We start from the raw sequence: 20,120 nt of genomic DNA on the forward strand, positions 1-20,120 counted from the left end.
TCTGCTCTCAAATAGCCAATAATGATTATTTGCTAGAAAAATTTTTTGAAATTGATAAGGGATAAATGAAAATGTATTTTTTTTTACAGATGATAAAGATGATAGTAGTAATATTGATATGTTTACAGGTAGACATGCTGAATTGATTAAAACTGAAATTAACAGTAAAGTTACATCAGTTGCTCTCTCATCTTTCAAAATATTATTTCTCATTTTGGGCCAGCTCAAATTCTCTCTTCCAAGTAATATTTTAATTATGCAAGTGATAGCAATATTAAAAATTAGAAATTATAATCAAATATGAAAAATTAATAACACTTAAAATCCCCCAAATAATAGTTATGTGATGAAAAATTGGTACGTGTCATTTTGAACATTTTCTTAATATTTTTTATTGGAATTTTTTTCTTCCCAAAATGCAGTTCCAGGAAATAAATTGTGTTGTTAACTTTTTTTTTATCCTAACAATGTTCCATGAATATCTTTATAGGTGAAAAATATACTTCTATATGACCCCCATTAATGGCAATATAACATCAAAATGTATAAATGTACCATAAGTTATAGCCAACATTTAGTTTTGCAATTGTTCAATCTTATTTTTAAAAAATGACTTATAAATTACAGGAGTTTGAAAACTGTTACCCATATGCTTTGTGTATTCATTTAAATGTGTCTCTATGGTAAGGTTCTAGAAAAAGAATTCCTGGTCAAAACATATGAATGTTTTAAGAACTTTGATGAGCACAGTCAAGTTGCCCTCTGGAAAAATTGTCTAGACTCGTTCTTCCAACTACAGGTGCAAATGTATCATATTCTGGACTTATACTATCACTTAAACGTTTGTTAATTTTGATAGATGTTAATTTGCTAATTTGATAGATGAAAGATGGTATATTAAATTTTTAACTCACATTTATTTGACCACTGGAAAAATCTGTATGGGTTTATTAGCCCTTTGTATTTCTTCTTTATGAACTGCTCATCCTTGTTATTTATCCTTTTTCCATCTCCTGGTGTCTGTTTTCTGATTTGTAGTAATTTGAAAGGCCTCTTTGTATGTAGAGGATATTAACCACTGGTCTAGCAAACATGATACAGATATCTCGTCCCAGTTGATCACTTGCTGTTCAATCGTGTTTATGATATGTGTGTGATACTTTTATGGTATGTTTATGTTTGTATGTGTTGATGTCATGTTTGTGTGTGTTTGTGTGCTCCATTTGTTTGTTTTCTTAGCCATTCCAGATATTTCTACACAGCTTTTTCCTTACAGCTTCTGCCTTTCAAATTAGGCTCCGAGTGTCTTCTTCTTTCAGCAGGAACAAGCACTCAATTCAACTTCGTACATAGTATGAGGGAAGAATTCAAATTCTTTTTCACCAAATGGTTATGCAATTGTCTAAGGTCTTATTTGTTTAAACTGTTCCTCCTTTTCACAGTGACTTGTATCACACACTAAGTGATCACACATCCTGCTGGTTGTGATATCTTTCTATTCTACTCTATCATTCTGTCTACTCCTCACTAACACTATGTCTAATTACCGCGGCTCCATATTCTGAAGTCCTTCCAGATGAAATTTTGGAACATTAAGTATAGTTCTAAATAAATGCTTCTTGGAATTTTTATTAGACTCACATTAAACTTAAAATTAATTTTGGAGGAAGGAATCAAGATCTTTTCAGTATTAGTTTTTTTAATCCAGAGATATAATCTGATGCTGAATTTATTCAAAACTTATTTTCTAGTTATCCTCATATAGGGCCTACATGCTTTTCATTAAGTTTATTCCTAGCTAAGATAAATGTTTCATTGGTATTGCAAATGTGAACCTTTCTTTCACTAGATTTTCTAAACAGTTGCTGCCATCTTCCTGGGTTCTCCTAGTGATTCTAACTTAGCAGATTCTTTTCAGGGGGTCAAGCAAATCCTTCACACATGATGGTAATGATAATTGCCTCCTCCTTTCTAAAATGAGTGACCTATTTCTTTTTGTCCACACGGAAATGGTTAGAATACACATGGTTAGAACAATGTATGTGGTCATGGTGAGTCTTTTCTTGTCTCTGTCAAAAGGGATGTCCCCAGAGCTTCCCTATAGGCCTATATTGAGTCACACAAGACTTCAGTGATCACTAATCAATAAGCTATGAACCCTCGCCCCAGACAAATGCACTTAAGGAACATTCTTTGGAAACAGAAGCCTAATTTCTAGGGATAGAGACCTGCAGAAGTCATGAAGCTGAATGCTGGCTGTTGGTTTGAGATGTATTCTAACATTGAGGAAACTCCTTCTTTTTTCCAATATGTGACTCATTCCAAAGAATCAACAGTAGCTACTGAATCTTACCAAATGCTTTTCTATATCTATTGAGTCTCAGTTAATTTTACCTTTCAATAAGATGGATATTATTAATGATTTCCTAATATTGACCTCTCCTTATTTTTACCATAAAGTCAATTTCACTATCATGCATGACTTTTTATTTTAATATGTGATTTGGTTCCCTTTGGTCTTATTTAAGATTTTGTACATATATTCATTTCATAAATGAGATTTATATGTATGAGTGGGCTTTGTCAGATTTTGGTAGTAAAGCAATTCTAGCTCTATAAAAAAACCAAGATTTTTTACTTTTAATTCTTTTTCTGCTGTGGAATAGTGTATGTATCATAGGAATTATTTATTTTTTTAATATTTAAGAAATTGCCTCTTTAAATCTCCTGATTGTGGCTCTTTCTTGGGAGATAATTCTCTGATAATTTCCCTGTTTCTTTCATAGTTTTCTGTTCCTTCTTGAGACAGTCCTAGTATTTCTCTTTGCCTTCAAATTAACTCATTTCAATGAGATTTTCAATCTTATTAGTATGGAAATATCCCAAACCTGTAAATGCTCAAGTGCCTTATATAAAATGGCATAGGCTGGGCACAGCAGCACATGCCTGTAATCCCAGCAACTGGGGAGGCTGAAGCAGGAGGATCGCGAGTTCAAAGCCAGCCTCAGCAATTTAGCAAGGCGCTAAGCAACTCAATGAGACCCTGTCTCTAAATAAAATACAAAATAGGGCTGGGGATGTCGCTTGGTAGTCGGGTGCCCCTGAGTTTAATCCCTGGTACCAAAAAATAAATTAAAATAAATAAAATAAAATGGCATAGTATTTTCATTTAACCTACTCACATCTTTCAGCATAGTTACACCATCCTCTTATAATACCTAATACAATGTAAATGCTATGTAAGTAGTTATAACAACTACTTATTCATTGTTTAGAGAATAACGACAGGAGGAAAAGTCTGTACATGTTCAGTAAAGACAAATTTTTCTCAAATATTTTTCATCCGAGATTGGTTGAGTCTGCAGATGTGAAATCCACAGACAGGAAGGGCCCTCCATAGAACTTAAAATTCTCCTGAACTGTTCTAATTCTCCATTATAATCACTATGTCCCTACTTCCATTACGGATTTTGGCTTGTTTTTCTCTACATCTCTTATTGAATCAGCTGGAGAGATGTTCATGTAACTGATTCATTTCAATTTAAGGATCAGTTCTCAGATTTTTCAGTTCTATCATTTTTTCTTAGTTTCTCATTTCTGCTTTTATATTTTCTTTGTGTTTTAATGTATTATCATTATTATCTCTGACTTCTTTAAGTCAGAGACAATAAATCATAATTATTAAATAATAAATTTATAATAATTATTAAATTATAATAATGTATTATTATTATATCCACTTTACTCTTTCTTTCATGATAATTAAAATATTTACTGCCTCAAAACTGCCTCTCCTTGCCACTGTCTTGGCAGTGCCCTATTTGTATTGATAGATAATATTTTCATCTTAATTTTCTTGGCATTGTGTAATTACAGTTTTATTTTTTATAATTTGGTTTCAGAATTGGATGCTTAGTTTTTATTCTTTTATAATTAACCTAAGTTCTGAAGGCTGTAAATGTACTCTGAAAGCTGCTTTAGCTATAATGAGTAAGTTTTACTGTCTAGTATTTTATCATTCTTTCCTAGATATTCTGCACCTTTGGTTTGTATTTTCTCTTTCCCTCAAAAATTATTAATAGAAGGTTTGTATTTTTTAATTATCCAGATAGAAGAGGCCGTGAGGACGTTTGATCTTGTTGCTAATTTCTAATTTTTACAGCATTGCAATCAGAAAATGGGTGTCTGTGATAGCATCATTTTTTTTTTCAATTTAAGATTCTCTCTGTGGCCTGTTACATACTCATTATTTTGTAATTGTGCCACAGGTGTGGTCTTTATTTTCAGGCTTCCAAGTTCAATTGGGTTAATAATTATGCCAGGGCTTTTGTATCCTCTCACATTTTTGTCCCCTTGATCTGACATATACTGATAGAGGTGGATTAAAATCTCTCTCTACTTTTCAATATGCTTCTATTGCTTCTTCCACCTCCTGTACTTTCTGTTTTGTAGCTGATGACATTGCCTTGCTTCACACGTAGACATTCTCATTACTGTGCTATCTTGAACTTGTTCCCACTGAGCGCCATAAATTGCCAACTTTTGTCTTGTTCAATCTTAGGAACCTGAAAACTTTAACATCATGACTTCTGCTATCTTTTCATTTACATCTGCCTGGTACACATATTGCCAATTTTTTATTTTTCACTCTTTATAAATCTCTTTGTCTTAGAGTTAGATTTTGTTTTGAGGTCTGATTTAACAGAGATTTTGTTTTGAGATCAAATTTAAATTTCATAATAAGCAGTTGATGTTACAGGTAGTGATATGTAGTCTGAGTTATACGTTTGTTTTTATATTGAGCTAGCCATGGAATTTTCTAGTTTCATAGGTTTTTTTAGAAATCTCTAGCTGCACAATATGTGTGTGTGTGTGTGTGTGTGTGTGTCTTCTGGTATCTAGGATGACCTGAGTTTCCATTCTGGTATTATAAATGTATACATACTAATAATAATTAGTCCTCTATGTCTTTAGAGACAGTGTTTGTGGGCTAAACTTTATATTCCTCCTTCTCCCTCTCTATCACCTAGTTTTAGGCAACATTTTCTTCTTAATGATTACCTTTTACTATTTGGTCATAATTTGCATATAGTCCTATGTTGTGATCTGCAAATTTTTTAATCTCTCCACTCCATTCATTTTGTAATATAGCAGTTAGTGTCCTTACTCTACGTCTCACCTTCTTTCCTCCTTCTCCACTGACTTTTTGTCAGTTTTATCATTTCTACATTTTCAGTCTATTCTGCATTTACTGTATCATGTGGTATCTACATTGTCTTCTGAGCCTAAGCCTTCCGTTTGTTTTCCTTTGGGTTCTAAGGTAAAATGGGACATGCACAGTCCTTCTGCTCTAGTCGCCTCACTGGCTAAAGCTCATCCCTGAGAGTTCTGTCAAGCTGGGCTCGTAGGAATTATATTAACTCAGTTCCTGAAGACACACACCCGGCTGTCTGTAGTTTTGCCTGAGGGCAGCTTTGCTGAATGTAAAATCCTCAGGTCACCCTGCATTTCTTTGATGATCCTATATATGGTGCTTTACAGTAAGATTTTGAAGGTTGTAGAGAACTGAAATCATCTTGATTTATTTCTCCTCTACCCTATGGAATGAGAAAGAGCTATGACTACCCAAAGAACTCTGAAGTACAATAATTACTCTAGTATATGTCTCAGAGTTGACCAAGCGGGGTCCATTTTTCCTAATACACAGCGGACCTTTACAAAATGTATATTCAACATTCCTTCATTCCAGTGACGTTGGATTAAATTATTATGTTTACTTGTTTGGCTTCACTGTTTTGGTTATCATCTTCAGAGGGGCCAATTATGCAAATGTTGGGCCTCTTTTCTTTGACTTCAATATCTGCCATTTTCTCTTTTTCCTTTTTCACATTTTTCCTTTTCCATCATTTGCTTGTTTTGGTCATTTTGGTCATTCTGTCCTCTACACCCCTGAGTGTGTTCCCCATGTGTCCATGCTGCCCTCTGCTCCTTCCAATTTCATGTTTCGTCTTCCTTTTTCCTGAGTCCTACCAGCTCACAGCTCCTCTCCACTCATCTCATCATCCCTTACTTTGCTTTCTAACAGCCCCATTTCTATAAAGCTCACAGAAAAATGTTCTATCACTTCTGCTCCTTGGCAAAACTTTTCAGTGGGTATATATCCTCTTTCATTGCTAAATTTGATTTCTATTTTCCCCTCCTTTCCCCCACCCAGAATTTTTAAATTAATGCTATACCATTTATTTTATTATTATTCGTCACTAAGTAGGTCGGATTTTTCTGGACCAGCTACTTCCTTTGTTCCTACCACAGAGGCAGACTGCTTCCTGCAACTATGGCTCATCTGGGTGATCCTCATGTAGCTCCACCATCTCTGCTTCTCAGAACCAAACCAGTCTAAGGAGGCTTCTGTCATCACTTTGATCCTCTCTCCAAAGCTCCAGTGTTGCAAACAGGGGATTAACTTTCATATTTCACAGTGCAACCTCAATTCCAAGAACTATATTTTAAAACTACTTATTATAAAAAATTTCCAAGCACACAGAAGTAAAAACAAATAGATAACAAACTCCCATGTACTCATCACCCATCTTAAATAATTATCAGCATTCTTCCATTTGGAAGGATATTTTCACTGGGATCTGCTACCCCTATGCACTTTCATCCTCCTCGATGCATCTTCTCTTCATTTACTGCTAAGTGGGTCTCTACCCAATCTCAGTTGTCCTTGGGCAGCCCTTACTTATATTTTGGAGTCTGCTACTTGTATTTGTTTCCAACTTTTCTGGTAAAAAAAAAATGGATTTTGTGGGTTTGAATGATTTCCAAGAGAAAAGGGAAAAAATGCTGATTTATGCAGTCATGTTCGTACTGGAAGTCCTAATAAAATACTTTTTAAAATTTCAAACTGGTTTAACTTTCTTTTTAAACTTTTGTTATTAATTTCTCATTTTATTTTAAGCTCTCTTGTATGATATCTGCTTTGGGGAACATATTACTAAACTAATATGTAATCAAACTTTGTAAGCATTCTCTGAGCATTAGAAAAAATGTATTCTCTATTTTTTATGACTTTTATTTTCTATTTTAAAGCTACAACTGTGACTTCATGTAAAGATGCAACATTAACTTGACATAACTTTAAAACATCTTACCCAGTTACTCAGATTTTTTATTTTCTTATTTATTTTTTTACTGATCAAAAAGTAATATATATTAAAATCCCTCACTTCAATTTTAATCTCTGTGTTTTATCTGTCTGAAGTAATTGCTTATATATCCCTGTCCATTTTTGCTCAAATATTTCTAAGCATTGGGTGCCTTCTCATTGAAATGTATCTTTTTATTTCTATAAAACTCTTTTTTTTCTTTGCTTTTTACTTTAGTTCTACCTGCTTCCCCTTTGTTCATTCTTACCTGAAATTGTATTTGTAGCCAAAACATTGGTTGCCAAAGCATTTTTTAATCATTCTAAGTTGTACATTTTGGACACATCTTATAAAGGGGCAGTGTGGTGGGGGCTGGGGTTGTGGCTCAGCGGTAGAACACTTGCCTAGCACACACAGGGCCCTGGGTTCGATCCTCAGTACCACATAAAAATAAATGAGTGGAATAAAGGTATTGTGTCCAACTACAACTAAAAAAATAAATATTTTAAAAAAACAGTGTGATGAATTTCAACTTTTGATATAGTCTAAGAGTCCTTTTCACTTAATAGGAGAGTTTAATCCATTTTTGTTTATTAGGAAAACCAATCTGTATTGCTCTTTTTCTACTGTTTTTTTTCTATAATTTGTTTTAAATGCTTTGTTATATCTTTTGTTTTCGTTTTGCTATTTAAGACTATGCATTGGTTTTTGCCCTATGCTAGTAAATTCCAAAATGAGTTTTTCTCCACTTGTTGTATACTCTGTTCTCTCCATTATGCTATAGGCTATTTTTCAAAGACCCATGCTGGTGATGCTGGCTTTCTTCTATTTACTTATCCTTAAAGGACTTCCTTCTAAGTCTAGTTTTTCCCCCATAAATAGTTGGAATGCCTTTTTGCTTTGGACAGGCTATTTTCACTTGGATGCTGTTTGGAGATCTTCTCAGAGAGGTCAAGCAAGAGGGCTGGGTGCCAATTCAGCATCCGGCATCCTAGGGAGCAGCGAGGGGCCAGGGCCATGGGCCACCCTGGCAGCAGTCCTCATTCTTGCTTGGTTTGTCTCATTTTTTGGCAAGGCCACAGTACCATATGCCAGACCTACTGTGTTGAACCTTCTTCCTGGTACACAAATAGTCCTGTCCCTTTGCCCAACCTCACGTACCCAGCTGTGAAGTCAATGAAGAGCTAACTGCTGGGGGAGCCACTGTTGCTGCCTGTCATCTAATCTCTGAGCTGCCAGGTCTCCAGGCACAATTCATCAGGCAGCCTCTAACACATCAGACTTGACATTTGCCACCTCGTGAAACCACCCTTCAGAGTCCCCACCAAAGACTCTCAGGCAGAAAAATCAGCTGAAAGACCAGGCCACCCAACTACCCTGGACCCTCACTTATTCCTTCCCCTTTAAGATCCTGGGGACCCGTCTCATGCATGTGACAGTCTTCACCCACCATTTGTTCTCTCCTGTCCATGCCTGTGGGTAATCGTGGGGCACAGAATCTTTCTCATTTACATTCAAAAGAAGTAAGTGAAAATAGAGGGCACATAGTTATATTTTAATTTTAGATAAATAAAAAATACTTTCTAGTTAAGTATGTCCCACACAAGAACACAAATGGTTCTTAAAAATCATCCATCATTATCTGAAATTTAACCTGACATCCTGGGTTTTATCTGGTAACCCTATACAGGAAACTTGCAACTCCTTTGGGCAGTGATTTTTGAGTCACTTTTGGTCATCATTTTAAAAAGGAATCCACTTTTTAAAAGAGTGATCGCATTTTTAGAACTTCCTCAAAATACCAGAATTTGGCTGATTAGCCCTGGTTTTTATCCAGAGACAAGGTTTCACCATATTTTTATATTCAGAGGCCACAGGTACTTTCTCAGATTGATTCCACTTTTTATTTCAATACAAATTTTCTATTATAGGAAAGTTCGAACAACACTAGAAGAGATCAGATAGTACTACAAATCCCTAAGTACCCATCTACAATGTTAACAATTAATGCTTTATAGGCTTACTCATTTTTAGCCTTTTGAAAATCTGTCAGAGGACCACCCATACCATGTATCTTCCTCCTGCATATTTTTGGGGTCTGAAGGGGCATTCTTAAGGCAAAACTCAAGCATCATTTTACCTGCAAATACTTCAAGTATCACAGGTACCAAAATACTTTCTTAGTTATCCCAGCCCACATTGACTTTTTGGTCCAAATAGGTGGATGACCTTTCTCATTCCAATTAGTTCATCAAGAGTCCCAACCACACACACACACACACACACACACACACACATTATCTTTCTGCTGTATCTCCCGCTGCCCATCCCAGGTGCCCAGTGACGGCAGGCCTGAAGAGAATCCCATCTTGGGAGCAAGACCTCACCTTTAGAGTGTCAAAATCCTTCTCCAAATAGGAGCCACACTTTTCGTTCTCCCCTATTGAGGCAAAGAATTTGCTCCACCAGTCGATGAACTCCTCTTCCTGAGTGGGGAGAAAGGAAGAGACCATGTAAGAAACAACTTGCCAAGCAAGGTCCTTCTTAATGGATCCCCACCAAGGCCTCTGGCTTGACCCAGATGCCAAGGCTCACCTGACAGGAGAGCTTAGGGGAGCAGGGAGCTGAAACCTTGCCTCTCCAGGGCACAGACTGGAGGAGAAGGTGTCTACCTCTGCCTGGGGTTGCGAGGCAGAGGCTCTGGCCCTTGTGCTGACCCCACTGTGTGTGTTTCTGTCAGGTTCTCGGGCCTTTCTGTAGGGTGGGTATAATTATCACGGCGCCCTCTATATCCCAAGGACATACCAATGCTAAAATCAGAGGGTACCGAGGCTGCTCTGGGGGGGAAATGTCAGTAATGTATTATTGATGAACAAAATGCACTAGACCTCTCCTGCCCTTCCCCTCCCCACATTGGAAACCCTAACTTAGATTTCCTAGAGGTCAAATCAAGGCACAATCCCTAAAAATCAATACATACTAAGTGACCTTTATTCAAAAGACGCTGCTAAACAGGGGAATTGGGTGAGCATAGAGGAGGCTGTAATGTCTCTCTCTCAGCCCTCTCCTTCCTCCAGTCACTCACATTTGCAGGAAGAGGAGGGCCTGTTGTCTGTGTGGCAAACACTGACCTTCCCACCTTTTATCTCCTCCAGCTCTTGAGTGGGGAACAGTCCTCCAGCCATGTCCTGTCTAAGGAATGTGCCCTGTCTCCCAGGAAGTCAGCAAGTTCCCTGAAGGAGGGATGGTCACAAGTAGGCAGGCCTCAGAAACCCACGTGGGGCTGGGCACTCAGTTTATGCCTGTCCACACCCCAGCAGCTCATCCAGTACAATGAGAAAGGCCATGTGCAAGGTGTCCAAAGAGTCCATTCTGAGACTCTTACAAGAGGACGGTGAGGAGATTCCAGAGGAGCCTGCACTAGGTCATAAAATAACCTGAATCGCTACCATCAAACTTCCGAAAATACTAGGGGCCCTTTGGGGCCAACACCAAGTCCTTTAAGTTCCTGCTTATGAAGGGATGAGCACAAGCAGAAGCCAGGCCAGGGCCACATGAACAGACATTCTGGGGAGAGGGTGACAGCAGGGGTTTAGGGTCCTAACATTCTTGATCCCCAGACAGAGCAAAGAATGAGTGCCAGAGAGAAGCTGTTGGTACTGGACCCACTTACCAGGAAGATCTTCTGCTGCCGGGAGAGATAAACCAAGAGTCAGATGGGTTAACACACAAGGGGGCAGAGCTCCTGACTTTTAACCACTCCACAAAAAGCCAAAGTAATAGCAAGGCAGTCCCTAGCCCTGATTCAAGTTAAAGAAAAAGATGCTACAGATAAACACACATATATGAACACATATGTCAAACTCACAATGACAAGCACACAGGAGAAAATATTGACACAGTCACATCCAAAGGAGATGTATATGCCAAATCTCATTACACCCTCACAGAAACACACAAAGACACACAAATATGTACAAATAGGTACACGTAGGTAAAAATAGTTAAAATGGAATTCAGTTTAGCTGCTCAGTTCCTTTCTTTCCCAGCCCAGATACTTTAACATTTGCATTTATAAGTCAGACAAAGACAGACAACCAACTAGTATGCTTTTGTACAAAGAAAAGACAGGAACACAAGAGTTGTGGGAAAGGATTTATGTCTCTCAGTCTTGAAAATCCAAGTAAACTTAAAAAAGAATAGGAGACAGAGAGTCTGGATAATACCACTAATGGTAACAAGCAAACAAACATGTAAACCAAAAACAGAAAATATACCTTCTTTTCCAGCACCCTTGAAGAACTTAGAAAAAAATCAAAAACCACAAAGCAAATCTCAATAAAGCCTCAGAAATAAAACCCAAGACGGTCACATTCTCTAACCATTCTGCAATAAAACTTTCATTGTAGAGGTCTTTCACCTTTTTTGTTAAGTTTATTCCCTTGTATTTTATTTTTTTGAAGCTATTGTAAATAGGGTGATTTTTCCTAGTTTCTCTTTCAGCAGATTTGTCACTGACGTACAGAAATGCCTTTGATTTATGGGTGTTGATTTTATATCCAGCTACTTTGCTGAATTCATTTATTAGTTCTAGACGATTTCTGGTGGAATGTTTTGGGTCTAGTAGTTACAGAATCATATTGTCTGCAAGTAGTGATAATTTGAATTCTTCTTTTCCTATGTATCCCTTTAATTTCTTTCTTAATAAGACTTCTATAGCAAAAGAATTAAAACCAAGAATCAATAAATGGGATGGATTCAAACTAAAAAGCTTCATCTCAACAAAAGAAACAATCAGTGAGGTTAATAGCCTACAGAATGGGAGCAAATCTTTACCACATGTACATCAGATAGAGCACTAATCTCTAGGATATATAAAGCACTCAAAAACCTTAACACCAAAAAAAATAATAATAACCCAATCAATAAATGGGCCAAGGAACTGAACAGATACTTCTCAGAAGAGGATATACAATCAATCAACAAACATATGAAAAATGTTCAACATCTCTAGCAATTAGAGAAATGCAAATCAAAACTACTCTAAGATTTCATCTCACTCCAGTCAGAATGGCAACTATCAAGAATACAAACAACAATAAGTGTTGTCATGGATGTGGGGAAAAAGGCACACTCATACATTGCTGGTAGAATTACAAATTGGTGCAGCCAATATGGAAAGCAGTATGGAGATTCCTTGGAAAACTTGGAATGGAACCACCATTTGACCCAGCTATCCCACTTCTCAGTCTATATCCAAAGGACTTAAAAACAGCATACTACAGGGACACAGCCACATTAATGTTTATAGCAGCATAATTCACAATAGCTAAACTGTGGAAGCAACCTAGATGCCCTTCAGTAGATGAATGGATAAAGAAAATGTGGTATATATACCCAATGGAATACTACTCAGCATTAAAAGAGAATAAAATCATGGCATTTGCAGGTAAATGGATGGAGTTGGAGAATATAATGCTAAGTGAAATTAGCCAATCTCAAAAAACAAATGCCAAATATTTTCTCTGATATAAGGATATTGATTCATGATGGGGTTTTTGCGGGGAGTATTGAAGGATTAGACAAACACTAGATAGGGCAAAGAGGAGGGAGGGGAAGGGGGAGCATGGGGGGTAGGAAAGATGGTGGAATAAGATGGACATCATTACCCTAAATACATGTATGAAGACAGGAATGGTGTGACTCTATATTGTGTCCAACCAGAAATATGAAAAATCGTGTTCGATATGTGTAATATGAATTATAATGCATTCTACTGTCATATATAACAAATTAGAAAAAATTAAAAAATAAGTGTTAGCTTTATTAGCATGATGAACATTTTAAAGCAACAGCCAGCATTGTATTTGAGAGTACCAAGCTTTCTCCCTCCTGAGCATTTATACCGACAGCTACCTCTGTCCACAATTGATTGCATAAGATAGAGACCTAAATCGAGAGTAAAGCAAAGTAGTTAGGATCCAGGACTCAGGAACAAGATTTCCAGGGTTCAAATCCTGCACTCCCAGCTGTTGACCTTGGGCAACAATATAACCTCTCTGTGCCTCAATCATCTAATCTGTAAAATGGCAAAATAATATCAACTTGAGTTATTATGAGGAATAAATCAGTCAATATGTATAAAGTGCTTGAAATGGTGCATAGCACATAAATGCAATGCTATTACTGTTAATAGTATTGTTTCATGGACCAGGTGGGCTTCTTGGCCAAGGGCTATCTCCCACAAACTGCTCGCAGAGCATAGCTGGCCTCAATCTTTCAGGAAGGCAAATGGGGAGCAAGTTTCTATAGCCTTAAAAATGTGCAATCAGGTCCTGGAGATGTAGCTGAGGAGAGAGCATATTTAGCATTCATAAGGCCCTAGATTCAATCCCCAGAACTATCCTCAGAAAAAGTTTTTTAATGTATATGCTCTGACCCAGCAATTCTATTCCAACCCATCCAAAGAAATTAACCATGCATATTCAGAAAGATTTAACTTCATTAAAAAGAGTGAAAATTGGAAACAACCTAAGTGTCCAACAACAAGGAACTATTTAAGCAAACTGTTCACCCACATTATTAAAGATTATGCAACGTAAGAAGTGATTTTATAGAAATATTGAACTGGAGAGATATTCACAACTGATGAGACTTATAAAATGCATAATGGAATCCCAAATGTTCATAGTACTTACCTCTGAATGGTAAGATAATGTTTCATTTATTCCTTCTTTGTGTGTATTACTCAAAAATTTCTGAGTTTTCATTGCATACAAGAATGTCTTTCAAAACTTTAAAACCTAAACATTTTTTAAATAAAGCATAACAGCAATATGTTTCAAAGGACACCACCACAGTTAAAAAGACAATTCACAGGTTGGGAGAAAAATATTAGCAAATCGTTTATCTTATAAGAAATTTGTATCCAAAATATGTAAAGAACTCACACAATAAGAAAAAAGACAATTAATCCAATTTAAAGATGGGCAATGGATTTATCTTCCAAGGAAGATATCCAAATGGCCAACAAGCCCATGAAGAGATGCTCAACAGCATTGGCCATCAGAGAAATGCAATTCAAAACCACAATGAGAAAATATCTCACACCTGTCAGAATGGCCATACTCCATAAATCAGATAATAAAGAGTGTTGCTGAAGATATGGAGAAACTGGAAGTTTCGAACGCTGTGGTGGGAAAGTCACATGGTGCGGACACTTTGGCAGACAGTCTGGCCACCACTCAGAGTGTTAAATACAAAGATCCAAATGACCCAACAATTCTGCTCTTGGCATAGATCCTAGAGAAATGAAGATGACTGGTCCACACAAAACCTTGTACTTGGATGTTCATAGCAGCATCACTCATGAGAGCCCAAAAGTGAAAACAACCCTAAAGTCCATCAGCTGAAGAAAGGATAAAGAAAACAGGATGCCCTCATACGATGGCATATTATTTGGTAATCAAAATGCATAAAAAACAGTTAACATGCTACGGCACAGATCAACCCTGAAAACATGCTGAGCAATAAAAGTCTATCACAAGAAAAAAACAAAACTATGATTCCATTTATATGAAATGAGACAAAAATAATAAGTGAGGGGTTGCCAGAGCCCAGGAATGGCTGAGAGGAGATGGCAGCAAGTGCTCTCCAGGATAAAGCTTCTTTTCTGATCACAGTGGGGCCACCCACTCAGTGAGTCTGTCCCCATCTCCTTCCTCCATCCCATAGAGGGGACCCCTCTTCTAGCCAACCGCCCTCACCTTCAATGCACATGGTGCCTGCAGAGGAGACATGGTGGACACATGACCTAATTTCCGCTTGTTGCCCCTCCAGTCCTTGGCTCCCTGTCTTGTGCTTCCTGCTTTTGAACTCTCTTGCCCTTCTCTGGAGCCGTCTTATCTCTGACCCAAACAGCCTGGGTTTCAATCCAGCTCTTCCTGTCTCGAACATCAAACATGACCAGAGGAAAACATCAAACCACCTGCCCAGTCTCGTTCCACACTCACGTCAGGCTCCACTGCACCCAGGGCCATCTGTCCTCCCCGACTCCTTTCCTAGCCCTTTTCTCTCCTCATCTCCTGACACCCCCACTCCTCCACACTTCTCTTTCTCCTTGGACCGCTACGCTCCTCCCTAGCCTTGCTCTTGTCATGGACCCTGATCCCTCTTGCTCTCTTTCCTCAAGACCCCACAACACTTGTGCCCTCGCCACCTCTCCCCCTGTGCCTGTCAGCTGACCCAAGGCCAGCCTCTACTTGCGCCCAGGTCTCATCCCCTATGGCCCATTCAGGGACCTCACTCCATGATCCTCTCCATCCTCTCCTACATCATCACACTCACCTCTACCAAATCCTCCCCATCAGCAATTAGACACTGGCCGAAGTCACCCAGCTTTTAATTATTTCCGTTTGTCAACTCAGAATAAAGCTAAAGCCCTCACAACCCGGAAAGCCACTTGTGATAGGAGCCTCTCCTCTCTCACCTCACACCCTTCTGATTTCTTGCTCACTCATCCCACTCCAGCCACACTGGCCCTTCAGGTCCTCAACTCTTCACACCCTCATGCCCTTCCCTTGCAGGAGCTCCCTCCCTGCCAATGCCATCTCAGTCCTTCCCTCCTAGTGGCCATATTTTACATGACAGCAGCCCTCTCCACCTTCCTACTCACCTTTCCTTGACCTTTCTCCATAGTGCTTAACCCCACCTGACACCCCATATATGTCACTTGTGTCTCCTTACCATAGGCAGAGCCCTGTGTCTTGGTGACACCCATATCCCCAATACTTAGAACCCTCCCTGATACAAGTTTGTACTCAGTAAATTTTTGATGGACATATGGATGCCTAACTAGCAGCAGGGGGCATCTGTGGTCTCCTGGATGCAGGTGCTGAACCATGGCTTTTGAGTTTCCAAAGGCAGATAATGTACCATTAAAATGGCAGGTTTGTAGAAAGCTTTGTTGAGCCAGCTTTCCCCCCATCAGATGCAAGTGCAGAGGGGGACAGGAAGCAAGAACTAGAGACTTGTGAAGTCTCCTGATAAGGCCTATCCTCACTCCCATTGGCTCCTCCTTCACTCTGGGGATCTGGTAGCATCCAGAAGTTACCAGAGGAATGGGGGCATGAGGCACTTGACAGAAGATGGTTTCATGGATGTCATGGGAGAGAGCCCAGCGAATCCTTGACTTTTCCCATAGATCCCAGAGAATCATGGGAGAGCTAGCTGCTAAATAGCGCCACGCTCCCTGGGTGGACTTGCAAGTTAGTTAAAGGGGGAGGGGGCAGGAGGCCTTACAGGATGGTGGGGCAGAGATGAGAAGACGCTGTCAGCAGATGGAATATAATCCAGGTGCCCTGAAATCAGCAGGCCCCTAGATGCCAGGGTGGACACAAGCCAGGAATAGGACTAACTCTCTGCAGAGGTAATGACATTATGGAAGCCCAAACCAGCATTTAGCCGCCTCCCAGGGACGTAGAGGGGGGAAGAAAACCCAAACTAAAAGAAGTTTAAACCTAAAATCTTGATGATTACCATCAGGAAAAAAAAAAAAAAAATATATATATATATATATATATATATATATAAACTCAAAGGAGAGAATAAGTTGACTTACAGAAAAGTAAAATTATATTTCTAACACTCTCAAAGGTGACTTGAAAATATCATCCCTGCCATTATACTAATCTGGCTTCTGCTGGAGTTATTCGAAGCCCATTTCTTCCTTCTCTTCCCAGGAACTTCAAGAGTACCTTCGCACACCCATAAGAACGAGACCCACAAAAAAGCAGAGTAGCTTTTCCCCCTACCCCAGGTATGCCAAGGCCAACTAACCCTCTGACACTGATGGATTCCCATCTTCCAAAGTGCCAAAAGGGATGCAGCTCTATGTTCTCTAATTCCAAGTGTGCTCTTGACCTCATTTTGCAACAGCTAAGCATCTGGCCTTGGAGCATGGCAAGGAGACCAAAGAAATGCAAGAGGCTTGATTTCTGAAGTGTCAGCTAAGGTTCTAACAAGAAATCTGGCTGTTAAAACTTTATTCTCCCATGCTCCAGGTTCAAGGTCCCTCATTGTTCAGTCAGCCAAGCAAGCAAGTGTGATCAAGGCACGGACTGAGAGCCTCTCCGATTTCAGCTAATAGCCAACGTTCAGTTCCCGAGCAACCAAAGCCACGTAACAAAGACATGTTTCCCCAGGCTCAATCCAGACTAATGGGCACCCTAATCCCTCCAAAGACCCAAATCAGCATGGTACATTCCAAACATTTAATCTCTCATTATCAGCCAGTGGGTCTAACACATTTAACACGAATGTGGATAGCAAAATTGGCAATAATAATTCTATCCCCTCCTTTTTGTGAAGTTAGAAAGTGGGGTGGGGTTGGAGGACAAAAATAAAACTTTTAATTTCTCCCCTGGATGACTGCTTGAATCAAAGAGAAAAGTTTCTGGTAACAATCATTTTTTTTGGGGTGGGGGGGGATCCCGGGGATTGATCTCAGGGGCACTCAACTATTCAGCCACAACCCCAGCCCTATTTTGTATTTTATTTAGAGACAGGGTCTCGCTGAGTTACTGAGCGCATTGCCTTTGCTGAGATTGGCTTTGAACTCACGATCCTCCTGCCTCAGCCTCTAACACTGCTAGGATTAGAGGCGTGAGCCACCACACTTGGTGACATTTATCTTTCAGCAAGGTTATAATGTTAAATCTTAGGTCACCATGGAGAATGCTGGATGCACTCACTTCTAAATAAAGGAGTCCTTTTTTGTATGATTTTAAGAAGGCTTTCTTTGCCTGTATCAACCCAGAGGTACACATCCTAGACTGTGTTGAACATAATTTCTCTTAGAGAATCATTAGCATCAAGATAATTATAACAATCCAACACTGGGATTATTATGAGACTCTGAGTTAATGTCTTTGAAGATGTTCTCTGACCTATGAAGTTTACCATGATAAACTCTTTTTTTTTTCTGTCTTTTTTTTTTTTTTGGAACTGGGGGTCAAACCCAGGGCTTTGTAAATGTGAGGCAAACGCTTTGCCGCTGAGCTACATCCCAGCCCATAAACTCTCTTGATATGGCCAACATCATCCGCTTCATGCCCAACACTGCTACCCCCTGACTCACCATCTGCATAACTGGAAAAATCCAATGATGATTCCTCTAATTCTTCAATTAATTGTTCTGAGGTTTAAGGAACTGAGACTACCAACTCATGACACACAAATACAGACACATACATAATACTCAAGTACTCACGTCTACAGCAGACCAGACAAATACCCTGACTTCAAACTGACCCTGCCCCACGCATACTAAATCACTTAACCCCCCCCCAAAAAAAAACCACACAGACAAATGCCCACTTCCAGCTACCATGTTGATTCAGCAGAACTCTCCACACTCACAGCAAAAAAGAAAAAAAAATCACTTAATTATTTCCACAAGTGGAACACTGGGCTCTCAGACTCTTGTTGACACTCCCTGTAGTCGGGCCTCCTCGTCTGTCCAGGAGATCATTCCTCTGTGTACCCTGACTTCAAGCTGGATCAGCAGCAGGGCCTAGGGGGGAGGCCTTGAACCAAAGTGCTGAATTGCTCTCAAAGGCCGTGAATAAGCCTGAGATCCAGCAAAGTCAAGCAGATGGTAAGGGGACCTCATCATTTGACTTCCGGTCTGTTCCAGATGGGGGCTCACATGGGCAGGAGGCCTGAGGGACCCAGCTTGCTGGCCCTTTCCCAACTCAAGAGCCTAAGTTGAATACTTGAGCCCATGGACTTGGTCTTCCAAGGGCAGCCTGATCCCATATACCCACGGAGAACTCCTAAAGGAATGGAATCCAATAGGTTGAATGGAATCCGTTCAATAGGTTGAATGAAAGAAGATTTCATCAGAGTATCCAAATCTATGAAGAAACCAATGACACATCTCTAATTCAGAATCTGTGCAGATTCCAGGAGGGCTGGGTGGGCAAGAGCTCACCTAAGCCCGCCGCTGAGGGAGCCAGTTTTACTTAAAAAGTTCCAGCAAGCTACTTGAGAGAAAAACTGTTTTTGAAGGCCTTCCCAGGACAGAAGTATTTCTCAAACTACAGACACTAATATTAGCTATCTTAAATTCAATTTTAAAAGGATTTGGGGGGAGCCTACTATGGGCCAAAGTCAACCTACTGTTGGAGTCACTCTGTGCATTTTCATACACAAAATCACATGACTTTTCAAATAGTTTTTTGAACTGGTGCTAACTCAGTCTGATTTCCCCAGGCCACGGTTCATGCAGAGAGGTGTGAAGGACACCCAAATGAGTTAAGGAACCTCACCAAGCACCCTGAGAGGAGCCCTATGCTCAGGAGTGAGCTCTGGCAGGTTCCAAGCACAACTAAGACTCAGGTGAGGTGGGGGATGGTGTGCAGGACCAAGAGAGAGAGGGAGGCAATAAGTTAAACCTTGGAGAAAGCTCTCTATCTGTAGATATCCAAGGACAGCCAGGAATGCCCCTATAAGAAGAGAAGAGTCTTTTTTCTCTGTATGGATCAGCAGGTCCTTTGGACCCAAGGGAAAGACCTCTTGGGGAGGAGGATGGTGGCGGGTGAAGGTGGAGGCTAGGAGAGCTGGCTGGGAGAACAGGGGCCTCCTCCTCCTCCCCGATGGGGCCTGGAGTTTGCCAGACAAGTTTCACCCCGGGCTGTCCCCCCTGCAGTGTGCATCGAGGGAGGAGGGGTGCACCCCCGAGGAGACCACAGGAATGCCAAGCAGGGGAAAGGCGCCCCGAGCCAAGGGCTCCGGCAACAAGGATCCAATATCGGCGGGTGACTCCAGCCCCCGTAACAGGAGAGACCGTAAAGTATGTGCTCTGCTTCCCAACCAGCAAACACAGCAAATAACCAATTACTCCAAATAGCTAACAGATTTCGGCTCTGATTTCCCTCTCTTCATTGCCTACCACCCCCCCCCCCAATGCCT

General features: G+C 39.8%; 1 protein-coding gene across 24 annotated transcripts in view; it reads right to left on the reverse strand.

Annotated features, from left to right (window-relative positions):
- The window catches only part of Dysf (dysferlin), a 208,332-nt gene that overhangs the window by 26,515 nt on the left and 161,697 nt on the right, over window positions 1–20,120 (reverse strand). For all 24 annotated transcript variants that reach the window (XM_015479534.2, XM_015479530.2, XM_015479532.2 and 21 more), the window contains one exon: window positions 9,536–9,634. In XM_015479534.2, coding sequence (XP_015335020.1) covers window positions 9,536–9,634 — 99 coding nt within the window. The remainder of the gene's footprint in view (window positions 1–9,535; window positions 9,635–20,120) is intronic.

This window comes from Marmota marmota, unplaced genomic scaffold (genome assembly GCF_001458135.2).
Source record: "Marmota marmota marmota unplaced genomic scaffold, marMar, whole genome shotgun sequence".
NCBI classification, from domain to species: Eukaryota; Metazoa; Chordata; class Mammalia; order Rodentia; family Sciuridae; genus Marmota; species Marmota marmota.